Raw genomic sequence first — 13,392 nt, 5'->3', positions numbered from 1 at the left:
TAAAACTTTTGTTGTTGCCAACTGAGTTGGATTCTCTCGAAGAAATATGTCTCTGTTCTTGTACATTTTTTAGCTTTAGACTTAAATATACTCAGAGATATTTGGAAATGACGATATGCATTTTACTTGCCTGGACAATTCATCCTTAACTAAGTAGCAGGCATCCTTTTAAGCAGTATTAACAGTCTTGCATTCTCTACTATTTGATGGTATTTTTTCTCTCAGTATCATCTGAAGATGACATCTGAAGTAACACAAGTTAAGTTATGCCTGCATCCTGTTCTGTCTCTAACTGTATCTAATCACAGATCCAAGAGAAAACTGACATTAATATGTTCCTCCAAATCAAAATCATTGCTATTTTTATGGTCACTCAGTGTATATAGAAATACTCAGATGTAATCTGAGTACTGCCTTGCAAAGCTGAGCCTTCTGTTCATCAGTGAGATAGTCCAATCTGTCACTGTATTGAAATTATTATAAGAATATCTTAGAAAATGGGACTGAAGGTGGGTGAGATGATGGCATAAGTGGCTAGATATATTTCCTGGAAAGCTTGTACCTTTACATTTACAGCTTTTCACTTGTCTAAATGATTTAACTACAAATCCAGGCCATAAATGTGTCTCTCTCTAGTACAGTCCTCCAACAGTCAGGTATCTGTATACTTTACCACTTTCTGAATCTCGCAGTTTTCTCGCTGCAAGTTTATATTCAGTATTAAAACAACTTGCGTGAAGACTGAATATACCCATACCTTTGGATCTCCCTGAGAGAAAACTGATCCCCTCTGATTTTTGGAAAGACAGAAGCTGAGCAAATATTTTAGGCCTACTTGTGATTCCGAGAGTAAGTTCATACAATAGGTTGCCTCAGTAATTTAGACACATTAGTGTGACTGTTAAAAATGTTTGAGACTCCTGGGTTACTGCACCAGACAAGAGTGAGGCAGACCAAAATGCCCAGCAAGAGAACTGAAGTTCATAAGAGAAATAGTTTTCTTTTGGGATATAAGTAGAAAGGATTAATATCAAAGTGACCATATGCTGATAAGTCATAGACAGTTCCCAAGTTTGGCATTACTGAAGAAAACAGCTTTTTTTTTTTTTTTTTTTTAAGAACATGAGTAAAGATGCCAACATTTTCACTGCACACAGTAAAGTACTGAGCCCAGGCTTGTTTCCATTTTGAATACTGGCACGCTTTTTTGACTATTTATGATAGTCTGGAATATTCTTGACACACAGGAGTTTGTTGTCTCCAATTATTTTGGAGGTTTCCAAAGGATGACTTAATAAGAATTTCAGGACATCAAAAGAAATAAAGACCCATTACCCTGCACTGAAGAGTACTGGCTTTGTCACCTGAGGATATTAGGCTCCCTTTTTTTATTTTTTTTCTTCTTACTTGCAGGATGGACTTGAAGTGGTCCATGTCTCCCATCCCATTAACAATACTCACGGCACTGGAAACCAACCACCCTTTATGTTTGGAATCAGTGTTCCAGAAAGGCACAAGGAAAGAAGCACAGATTGCTTCAATCAAGGCCCTGATCCAGTGAACTAGTACAGCTGCCACTAGAAGTGTAGGAATAACTGGGTTAAAATTTTGCCGTGTAAGTCAAGAAAAGCTCTTTGAGGAGAAATAACTACACAAATGATGTAGTAGGAAGTCCAGGCTTCAGTTCCAACACGTTTTTACTCTCACAGTCAGAGGTCCACTAGCCACTTGATGTAAAAGACCAAAATGATCAGTCCTTTTTCCTGGACATTTTGTTGCTATATGGTATATATATAAATCTTATTTTTGTTTAGCAGTGGGGGCTGTTCTCAAAGGTAAACATGTATTTTATCTAAAACAAAGCAAAACACAAAACACCAGAAATATCTCCCAAGAAATAAGTGATGCTTAGGAACAATCATTTAAAGGCCAAACACTTGCTGAATAAAAATAAAAACATAACTTGACATAACCCGGCTCATTGCCCAATTTGCAGCAGAGAACTTTTGTATGTAAGTGTGCACTGGGTTTTTTTTTTTTTTCTTAAAAAATCCACTAATGTGTTCCTATCTGTTTCATATTTGAGCCATGTTTTCTATTCAGCACTCTGACAAACTGAATTGTGGACTCATACATTCTAATGACACAAGATACTACCTTTATGAACGATCTCATAGAGAAGAGGTTGGCTAACATTGTCGAAAGGCCCGGTGCCAGGCAGCTCTGGGCTATGAAACCCAGCTTGAGCTCAGCAAGACAGATTGCATCATCGCCTTCTTTCCAGTTCCAGCTTGGGATATTTAGCAGGTGAGCCTGGAAAACAAACAGACAAATAAAGACACTGGTGAAGAACCAGAAATACTTCCTCAAATACAGTACAGTATTGAAGGAGATGGCAGAGAACAATTTTCTTTGTTACTGGCTTGACTTCTTCTAAGTTAGCAGAAGCACTCCAAGTATTTTAGGGCTTTTAAGTCTATGCTAAGAAATGTTCCAATCTTACCTATTATAGACAAAATCTTACATTTCTCAAGCCATATTCTGGCTGTGACACGCTGCCAGGCCCATCCTTACACCTAAACAAAGCATAGACTCTTGTAAAGTTTTCCTTCCCTTCTGTGTATTTCTTTTACTGCACTTTGAGCTACTCTCTGCCTGATAAGTCACATACACAATATGCAGGAATCTAATAAAACTTAGATTGCAACTTGTGTGAAGCTGCAACCTTTATAAGATTGTTATTTAATAAGGTATACATCTTATGTCTCTTCTATTTCATTTCTTCCACCCTAAAGGATAACACTTGACTTAGTGAAAATCCAAACTTTTTTCTAAGACTGCTAATTATAAGGATAGAATAAAGAAAATAGCAGATCAAGTGTTGTCTCCACTCCACTCCACTCTCTAGTATTGTCACCACTCGGTTAGATACGTATGTTCTTCAGTTATTGGCATGACTCTGTCAGATTCTCTCTTCTATCTGCCTTATAAAAATGCATAGACATAAGAAAACAGAGGTCTTCATGCTTGTTTCCCATCATAAATTAATATTACAGTTCAGTGCTATGATAAAAGCTATTCTTGAAGACACGTTCATTGGAAATACAAAGGAAAATGCAGTATTTAAAGGACCTTCCACTCTCAATGTGTTTAAAGCATACAAGCACCTTGCTTTTATTCTATAAAAACACAGGTACAGGCTCCTTCCATTTATGTACAGGAAGTGGTCATTGCCAGCAACAGTAATTGCTCTTGTTCTAGACAAAGGAATGAAGATCTCCCTAGCCATGCTTTTTCTCCAACACTGGCACTGGTTGATGCTTTTAGAAATAAGCAAAGAAGCAAGTCACATATGAGTACTCTGTCCTCTGATATATTCCTTCTAGCCCTGCAGTTTATGGGCTTCCTCATCTCAGGACTGAATCAAATTACCTCATTGCATTTAAAACCCACAGATTTACCATCAAAAATTTGCCCAATTTCTTTCCATGGATTTTGAAGTCCACAACATTTTTAGGAACAAATTCCACAACTGAATTATGCTTTAAATGAAAAAAACACAAAACAAAACAAAACAAACAAACAAAACCACAAAAAACAAAACAAAACAAACAACAAAACAAAACCAAAAAAAGAAACAAACAAAAACCCACTTAATGTTACTAATCAAAGCAAATCTCTAATAAGACAATAATTCTATGCATTTTTTTGTTTAAGTACCCACAAAGAACTAACTTCAGATGGCTTGCCTAGAGGCTATCAATTCATCTTGGGTAGCTCTAGTGTAATAAGATGAGCAATACTTAGAGAAGCCAAGTGGTTAAAAGCTCATCTGGAATCAACAGCAGCTATGGACATTGTAGCTTTAAGAATTAGACCCTAGGCAATTAATGAATGTCAGAGGATTTTGATAAGGTCCCTTACAAATATAAATAAAACTGAGTTACCTTGTAACTGGATTAGATGATAAGGCTTAGTAGGACATTTTTGTTCAGAAAAAAAAAATAAGTGGAGACAGAAAAAATGTGTATGAGTGAATGCAATGTAGCAAAAAACTCTGGGGAGAAACACTGTTGGTTGCCACGTTACCTTATTGTGATACTGCAACATCTGAGTGATAATTCTTATCTTCGGATGATAATTCTTTATTGAAATAACTCTAAAAAAAATAAAAAGAAATCAAAACTTTTAGCTGGTAGGATATCCAGATAATGTATCCCTATGCATTTAATGTGCTGTCAAGTTTCACAGTTTAAAGTGTACTTTCTTATTCCTCTGGCTGTAAAACATACTGATTGAAGTCAGACCTATGCAATATTTACATCTAGTGAATTCAGTTAATAACCATCAACTAATACTAGAGAACCTCAACCTTCACGAATTATACAGCTGAATGGTTTACTTTTATGGAATTTACAGAAAAAGAAACTACTTTTAGCAGCTCTGTTCAGATACTGTAGACATTCTGTTAAGCAAATAATACACTTGCAATTATTATGTCATCTTCAATTATTATCTTCATGTCTTTGAATCACCATAATTAATAAGTTTTCCCAATGATAAGTGTCTGAAAATAATCCCTTTCTTTCTGGTGCACCACATATTATTTATTTACAGTTGCTAGATATTTCTTATATTCAAAAATCTTGAATAATTTTGTTTGACATAAAAACACATGCAATTTCATATTAATTTTTATGGATTGTTCCAAACCTCAATATTGAAACTGATATTTGAACTCTGAATTTATAAAATATGGGGCTACTTCCATAATCTGCAACTTGACTGCATTCTTAATTATTTAATGAGCCTAAGATATCCTGAACCATATACATATTAAAAGTGGCTGGAAAGAAAAATGTTTGAGAAATGAGGGGATTGATAACATGTTATGAAGAGAGAAACATTCAATTTAAAAATTGAAAAAGCATTGAGCAAAATTAAAGACAGAAACAACCCCCTAAATCAGTTCTGTATATACACACTAAAGGTAGAAAAAGAAGATAAAATAATCAAAATGAAAAATAATTAGAACTATTATGGAATCACCAGTCCCATAAAGTCTGAACACCATAACTTTTTACATTGACATTTTGTAGGAAATATCTTGCAAACTGCTGGCCTGGCTTCTGCTTTGAAGCATATCAAAGCTAGAGCATGAAATAGGTAAAAAAAGTTGTACGCATGACTTTATTTTCTAGATTGGAAGGAGAAAACAAGTCTTCCTTCTCATTTTCCATTTCTTACTGAATTACTTAATTAAACATTCAATTTTGTTGAATGTGTTAAACAAGATAACACAAGAGAATTCCACTCTTAAAATAACATTTCTGCATTTTATTACTTTAAATGTATTAAATCTATTAAGAATGCACTGATCTGCAACTGGAATATTTTTGAAGTGTTTTATGCAGTTAATGTAAAAATAAGTTTTCTTACACTGAAACTCAAAAACATGTTTGAAAAATGAAATTAGGCATATTGAAGTCCTGCACTTTTCACAGATAGCCAGATGTCTTCCACCCAATGAACTTCTTCCAGAGGATTTTTTTTTATTTCTCCCCTTACTTCAATTCACCGCATGCAAACATCTGAAAGGCCAGTAAAATTGGCTCATAATATTGACTAATTCTATGTTAGAGAATCCTTAACAAATCATTGACATGTAAAAAAGGAGAGACTAGTATCATTAAAACTAGGGTTGTATGAACAAAACACAAAAATGGAATGGCTTAGCTTTGTTGTAACTCTAGCTGCCATCTACTGACCAACTCTCATCATCTTCCTTCAGAAAACGTAAAGAGGAAAGCAGGAAAAGATCTGGTGATCCCTAATGTGTTAAGTGCCTTGTCAATAAAAATCAGGAATGTTTGGTCTTCAGTGTAAAAAAGGAGGATAGAGGTAGGAGACTACTGTACATTACCACCATGATGTGTATATGTTGCTTTCCCCCAAGCACTGTAATTACTTGTAGAAGGAACCAAGGAACAATGAGGGATGAAGTGACTAAGGGTCCTTCTGTCCCATGATTAGCACCAACCCATGCAGTACATGCACTCGGGTACCATATTGTTGCAACAACATAACTGCATTCCCTTTCCTCACATTTCTATTGGGACTCTGTTCAACCATGAATACTTAAATCCTGGGTCCTGCAAAGTAACTAAGGGTACCAAACCTTGTGCTCCAAGTGTCTCTTCTGACATGCTCCTTCCAAAAAAGCTAAATTAAAACAGTTTAGGCAGGAATTTAGGCTACCCTCAACTCTGAACTTTTGAGACAATCTTGTAATTTGTCCCCTAAAATACTTCCTGCAATGTTCTTCAAGTACAACAGATCAGCAGTAAAGCTCTATGTGGCTGTAGTCTATCAGGACACCAGAAGTTAGCTAATCAGAGTTAACAACCAAAAACCCATCAAAAACTAATGAGTTTACCTCATAATATTGGAGGCATCTTCAGCATCTGGGTCAGCGCAGTATTTATTGGCAAGGATTAGGCACGCATCTGCTGACTCTATCTAAGACACCAAAAAAAAAAAAAAGAACAACAACAACAACAAAAAAATTAATAGCAACCTCTCTTTCCAGCTCCTCTCTCATCATAAAGTATTAGGGAATCCAACATTGTCAGCATGAGTGTGAACGTCAGTTCTTAATACTGAAGATCAAAAACGTGAGAGGGCTAACATGAGTTAAAGTGAGTGATGATAACAGCTCTCACATACACACAGCAAACTCATGAGATGCTCAGACCAGGTCAGTAGCTCAGTTATTGACTCTTACATTGCATTAGCTGAGGCATGGAGGTGTTTATAGACACATCTTTTGTAACCAGATACTGAAATTTAGACCCCTAAATCCATAGAAAGTTGCAGTTATATCAGTACAGTGCACCCACAAGTCCCGTAGCTTTGTTTGGGAATTTAGAGACAGGAAGAGGCAGCTGAACTTCTGATTTAGAATCTGAGCACCAGTTTTAGAAAGTGGGAGGAGGAGAACTGATCTGTTCACAGGACTTCTGTGTTCACACAAAACTTAGCTCTATTAAACTCAAAGCAGATGACAAAAGTATTTTTCAGTGTATACAACCGAATAAAAACACAAAGAGTGGAACAGAGAACACAAAATAACAACACACAATTTTATGGTCACAATTAGAACATTATGTTCTGATGAACTGAAACAGTGTGTTGGACTACAAAAGGTTAAGCAATTTCTGCAGCCAAAATGGACAAAAGACATGATTAATACTCCAGAAAGTCTTAATATTTAACTAAAATATTCCCGGCTTCAGTAGATTATTTACGTTCCATTAAAAAAAAAAAAGGCAACATGAAAGAGTTAATGCTGTAAATGTTGTATCTGACAGCTTGACATTTTTTAAGCTTCATGCTTTGCTTTAAGATTACAGAACAATTTACCATAGAGAATTCTAGACAATAAAGCCATCTCCTTTTAGCTACTAAAAATCTTAAATTGTATTTTTTTCCAGGATTCTAGACAATAGAAAAAGGTTTTTATAGGTGAAAAATCATTTTCTAATCATTCTGATGAGGTAAGACAATAGCATTTTAAGCAATTACTGTAAGACAATGTTCTATTATATCAAACATTAGTGTAAAATAGACTCTTGAATTAAACCCCAAAGAAAAATTCATAAAGCGTTCAACAGAATGGCAGACAATGTATCTTAAGTTGCAGTGTTACCGTAGCTTTGGAGATCTAAAGATATAGGGAAAAGGAGGTTTACAAGGATAGATACTATAATTTATTAGGCAAGCTATTAGAGATGGAAAAACAATCTTTTGGGGTTACATGGAGAAAAGCTTTACTGTTTTTTTTCCAAATAATACAGTGAGTACTTAAAAAAAAAAAAATCAATTAGCAGGAGAACAAAACAGAGCTGTTACCTTCACTCTCGCCAGGTCATGGGGATTAAGGACTGAACCCTGATAAAATTCCACCTGAGTGAAGTGTCGTTTAAAAAGAGCTTCCAGCTCAAGGTTAGGGGAGATACTGCGTTAGGAAGAGGAAGAAAACACAAGAGCAAATGAAAAGTCAGTTTTCATAACTTGTCCATTTCTTTCATTTATAAACCAACCTATTTATTTATTTCACATATTCAGACTTCTGCTGATGCTTTTCCTGTGGCATGGAAACAGCATGCAGTACTTAAAGGACAAATACTACACTGCTTTCACTTTCTTACTTCTGGCCCACTTCATTGAGCTACTCTGCCTGTTCACCATCTATCAGTTTCTCACAGACATGAATCCAGAAGAACTGGAAACATTTGAAAACATGCTCACACAGCATTCTCCACACAAATTGTCTAGCAAGACAATCATCCTCTGCCTGTCCCCACCATTGTTAAAACAGTCAGGACAAGATTTAAAAGTGCTGCTGGTTCTTAGTTTTTCAGCTGCTGTTGTTGAATTATCATAAAAGATTCTTTAACTTTTTAACCATTTTCTTTCACAAGCAGAAAAATGCTTAATTAATGCTTAATTACTTGATGCTTAATGCAAAAAACCATTAGTCATTCATAGCTTGCAACACTTCTAAACAGATGCCATTCCAGAGCAGAAAAGACCTTTCATACTGTCTTTCTCCCTAGCACGTGGCTATTTCTAGCAGCTTCTCCCCATAGATACACATATTTCATGGTGAATTACATGTAGTGCAGAGCCTACAACAAACAGTAACCACCCTAAGACACCCTTTCCAAATCCCACGTCAGAAAAATGCAAGAGACTATCTGCAGGTAGGTATGGGTATATGAGTAAGAGAGCAGTATCTGTAATATATCTCATTTATATTAAAACTACATCTGTACCTACAGTTTTCTTTTGGAAGTTTGCAATATGAAATATTTTTTTTCCTAGTGAAATCAAAGGTAAAAATGTGTTTTCAGGTAGCATAAGTTAACATGACATACAGTATTTTTCACTAATTTTACTGACTTAAACAATTTTGGTAATTCTCTAGAAATATTTGAAATAAAATTCTCACATCTATTTATTTCAGTTTTTTATTTCATAATTCCATTCCCACTTCGACTATGTGCTTAGTTATCCATCTCACAATTGAAGTGACTGGGTCTGAAGACTGCTTGAAACACCTATACTTAGCAACAGGTTATAAAACATTTGCAGAAAACAACTAATTTTTCAAAATATACTGTTAACACAAGTAACTGCAAACACTAGTTTCATGGTTATTTGGAGTTTGAAAGATCCTCTATCTCACCAAAACAAAAGATACGGCTAAATATACTGAGTATCATTAATAGATGATAAGACTAATCTTGAAAGATTACTCACTTATGCAGAAAGACGATTTCTACGTTGACATCATCCCTATCCTTGTGCAAGAAGTCCTTCAGGAAGTTGGACACACTTTCAAGTGTTATGTGACCACAGACAACTATGTGCCTGTTACAGAAAAATCGGAGTTAATCTTGCAAAGAATATAAAACAAGCAAGAAAGCAAAGAAGGAAATTGTAATTTATTGGGCAAACAAAAGTATTAGTTTCTTCTTGATGTTTCTTTAGATCTTATTCCATGAAGTCAGAGAATGAAAACATCAGTTCCAAAAGGTGCTTTGTAATTGCAAGTACATATACACTCTCACTCGCAAAGACTACTATTAATAAACCATTGGCCAACTTGTATTACACATATAATGGTGAGTGGCATCATTTATGTATATGTTTATACACTGCATTAAGCAATCCCTTTCAAAGTCGTATTTCTTTATTTTACAAATCTGTCTCCACATCTTTACCTCCTCTACTGAGATTTACTGTTCAAATTTTTGGTTTATGGCATAATGAGATGGCAAATCTCCCTAAAATGATTCGATATTTTTCCGTGGTTGAAAGCAGACACTTAGGCCAATGAGGGCAGTGCAAAGCTTGCCAATTATAGGACATAAGCAGTTAAAAAGAAATTTTTTACTAACATAACTCCTACAAGGACAATTGTACTTTACAGTTAGAAAACATTATTTATTGCACTATTGCAATAGATTACTTAGAAAAATCAAAATTTACACAGGCTGTGATCTTATGAACTTTTCTGTTGTTCCATGTTTCCATTAATAGATGTATCTGACCATATAAGATGGAAGAACAATATATATCTACACACACACTCTTGAATTCTACATCTTAAATCCTGAGCTGCTGAATAAAAGGCCTAGGAAATAGCACTCTTCCTGACTTCAGGGATTTTTGCTCCTTTATTATCGTAAAGGAAAGTCCGGAAGTTTGTGATTGGAATATCCTACACTGTCTCAGAACTTATTTAATGGAATAAACTCAACCCCAGCTTCCATTACTGTCATGTGTTTAAGATGGATGATGATTTTGATACTTCTACTGCTAACAGTTCCAACTACCACATTGCTCACAGAAGTCAGGAAGAGGGACAAGGTGCTATAGATACAATTCCCAAACTAACAGAAAGTTGACTTCATTGCTGTCATATAGGCACAAACACTACAAACACACAATCTCTCAAACTTTTTGGGCACTTGAACTGCCAAATCTGAAGCAAAGTAATTCCAAGGGTATGAAGTCTCACCTACTTCATAATTGTTCTGTGGAAAACTCAGTAAAAAACTCAGTAACGCACAAACCTCATTGGCTGGAAACAACAAAATAATAGGTGGCAGCAATGATTACTTATATAATGGGGTATAATAGCAGTCTCTTCTTGCTTCATAATTTGATGCTGGATGAAATGTGTGTGAAAAGTGCTTAGAACACATTGGAAAGGGGATAATTATGCAGAACAAATAATAAATCAGTAATATGCATGACGCAGTGAATAATATCACCATCATGCACTGTTATTTTTGCAGTGGTTCAGATGGTCACTAGAACAAAATATGACAAACTATTATACCAGTCCAGCACAGCTTATGATATTGTTCTACTACAACTTTTATTAATAGTGTAGCACAGAGATTTAAAGCTTTATTTAGAAACATGATAAACCAAAACACTCCTTTTCCATGAGTTCTTAGTGACATCACCAGGACTCAGATATAATTTTCGAAATAGCAGCAGTCAAAAACTCCAATGGTTTCATTCTTTTTAACAAATGTTTAACAATGTTTATATGAGACTCAATACAATTGACTTCTATTGCTAAACTAGCTAGCCAGAGTGTCGCTTTGGCTTCAGTAAGATTTTGCTCAATTTTAATGTAAGTTTTTGGTGCCATAGGTCTACAAAGTGCTGAGTTCTCAGACTGTAAACATGTAAACCCACAAAAATCCCTGAGTTAAAGCTCTTCTCTTTTATGAGGTGGTAAGCACAATATCTGAAAAGAAGACATCCTTGTTTGGTGCAAGACGTCCTTAAGAGGTTTCCTCTGGCATCTTTGCACTTGGCAGAGTTTGCAGCAGCCTCTGTACTGGCCAAAACCGTGCCTACATTCCTGCCTTCAGAAACACTCTTCCTCATTTCCCTAGTGGTCAATTATCCAAGCTGCCAGCACCGTATCTGCACACGTTATTGCACTCACAGTTAGGTCAGGATAACAATCTCCAAATCATAAGGGTAAACATGATTTCAAGCACTAAGATACACTCCTCACCAAACAGATGAATCTCCATCTAATATATCAATGTAAAATGAAAACCTCCAGAAAGTTCAGATTCTGAAGAGATGTTTAAAACCTGAAGTAAACTGTAGTTTACTAGACCTAAATTCTGAACAGGCTGTGTTTGATACACTAACATATTGGGAACTTCTAGTCATCTAGTGGCATTCAGAACTTTTCCTGACTGTAAACCCATCTGACATCAAAAAATGTCCCTCACAATACTGGCCAGCTTAAAGTCTAATTGAGCTTTGGCAGAGCGAAATTTCTCCCTAGAGATGCTGCAAGCAGCATCTCTATAGTTCTTCCATGTTGCCTGACCTTGCTTCCACTGACCATGTAATTTCTTTTTTTGCTGTATTTCAAGAAGAAGATCCCTGCTCAAAGAAGCTGGCTTTTTGCCTTGCCTTGGACATGATCTATTCTTCTCTTCTTTGCTGTTCTCATATAGTGCAAGACAGTGTCCTGAGCAGTGATTGCAACAAAAACTCCTGGTTTTCAAACAATATTTTCTGATGAGATACTTGCATTCCATTTTGATTGAAAACTCCCACAAAAAAACCTCCTTTTAACATAAATTGTATTTTCGCTTAGAAGTAGGAATTGAAAACAGATTTGCTGCTTACCCAGAGAGAGTTATTAGGTACATTAGTTAAGAAAACTTGGACAGCTTATACTGTTCCAGTCTGTATTGTATATGGATTTGAAGATTTATAACTTCCTCTGTTTGTTCCAATAACCATTCCCTTCCCATGTACCACCCATTTTTTTCCACATAGCAAGAGTTTAAGTAAAGCAAACATACTGAATTTCTTTTGCTTTCAGCTATAGTTGCTTGGTAGGAATATATTGTATCAATAATTTTGGGTCAAGAGAAATGTCTAACCTCTGCATTAAGCTTTTGTTTATGAAAAACTTCACAAGTAATACACTATTCAGCTAAATTATTATTATTACCAACTGCTGATAAATATCCAGGAGGACTAAGTTTTCTGTTAAGTAATAGTTGTCACTGGTGTCATTGTATCAGAGATGAAACTGGTTTAATATACCAATGGGAATCCATATTGCACAATTGTGATGCTGCAAAAAATCTTTTACAGAGACTCAAAAGCTTATCAGGACCCATATTCTGTCAACCAATAAAGCCAGACTAATCCATTCTCTCCCATATGTACATATCATTGTCAAAATTAATTACATGACTAACTACGAAAAATTATACACAGTTGAAATTCTCTACGGTACTTATTTTTTTTTCCACTCAAGTACTGACATAATGATACACTTGCTAAAAATACACTAGCTTTTTATAAAGTAAACAAAAATGGTGATAAAATGCCCAAAGCTATCACAAACTGTTTCAGGAAGGAAAAAAATGAAATAAGCAAAAGCTAAACCATCCAGAATTCTGACATGAGATAATTGAGAACATATACTTAATCCATGTAAACAGCACTGTAAATGAAAACAGATTAACTGTGAATAGGGTTCTTCAAAAAGAATTCTTCTTTGTGTGGTTCTTCCTTCAGAAGACACAATATGAAAGGCAAATCTTTTGCCTGTTTATGTTGAAAGAAATTATACTCATTTTATTGGAACAAGTAGAAAGAACTTGAAAAAACTCTCTCTAATTAGTCTTTCATAATAAATCAAAGATAATAAATACAAAATTCAGTTCAGCATCCAGTTGAAAACATGGCGTTCACTTGTCAAGTAACTAAATGAAATGTGGCACATATTGACCTAGATGTCTCTATAATAATATGATATTTGTA

At 35.2% G+C, this 13,392-nt stretch overlaps 1 protein-coding gene across 7 annotated transcripts in view; it reads right to left on the bottom strand.

The window, feature by feature from the left end:
- Nucleotides 1-13,392, bottom strand: part of KCNMA1 (potassium calcium-activated channel subfamily M alpha 1) — a 474,521-nt gene that overhangs the window by 142,675 nt on the left and 318,454 nt on the right. For all 7 annotated transcript variants that reach the window (XM_082054432.1, XM_082054433.1, XM_082054435.1 and 4 more), the window contains 5 exons: nucleotides 9,325-9,435; nucleotides 7,912-8,017; nucleotides 6,437-6,519; nucleotides 4,090-4,159; nucleotides 2,158-2,313 (listed from right to left, as the gene is read on the bottom strand). In XM_082054432.1, coding sequence (XP_081910558.1) covers nucleotides 2,158-2,313; nucleotides 4,090-4,159; nucleotides 6,437-6,519; nucleotides 7,912-8,017; nucleotides 9,325-9,435 — 526 coding nt within the window. The remainder of the gene's footprint in view (nucleotides 1-2,157; nucleotides 2,314-4,089; nucleotides 4,160-6,436; nucleotides 6,520-7,911; nucleotides 8,018-9,324; nucleotides 9,436-13,392) is intronic.

Source organism: Streptopelia decaocto (assembly GCF_964273445.1).
Source record: "Streptopelia decaocto genome assembly, chromosome: 5".
Lineage (NCBI taxonomy): Eukaryota > Metazoa > Chordata > Aves > Columbiformes > Columbidae > Streptopelia > Streptopelia decaocto.
Note: the sequence above shows the minus strand (reverse complement) of the source record. Positions and strands in the feature narration are given on the sequence as shown.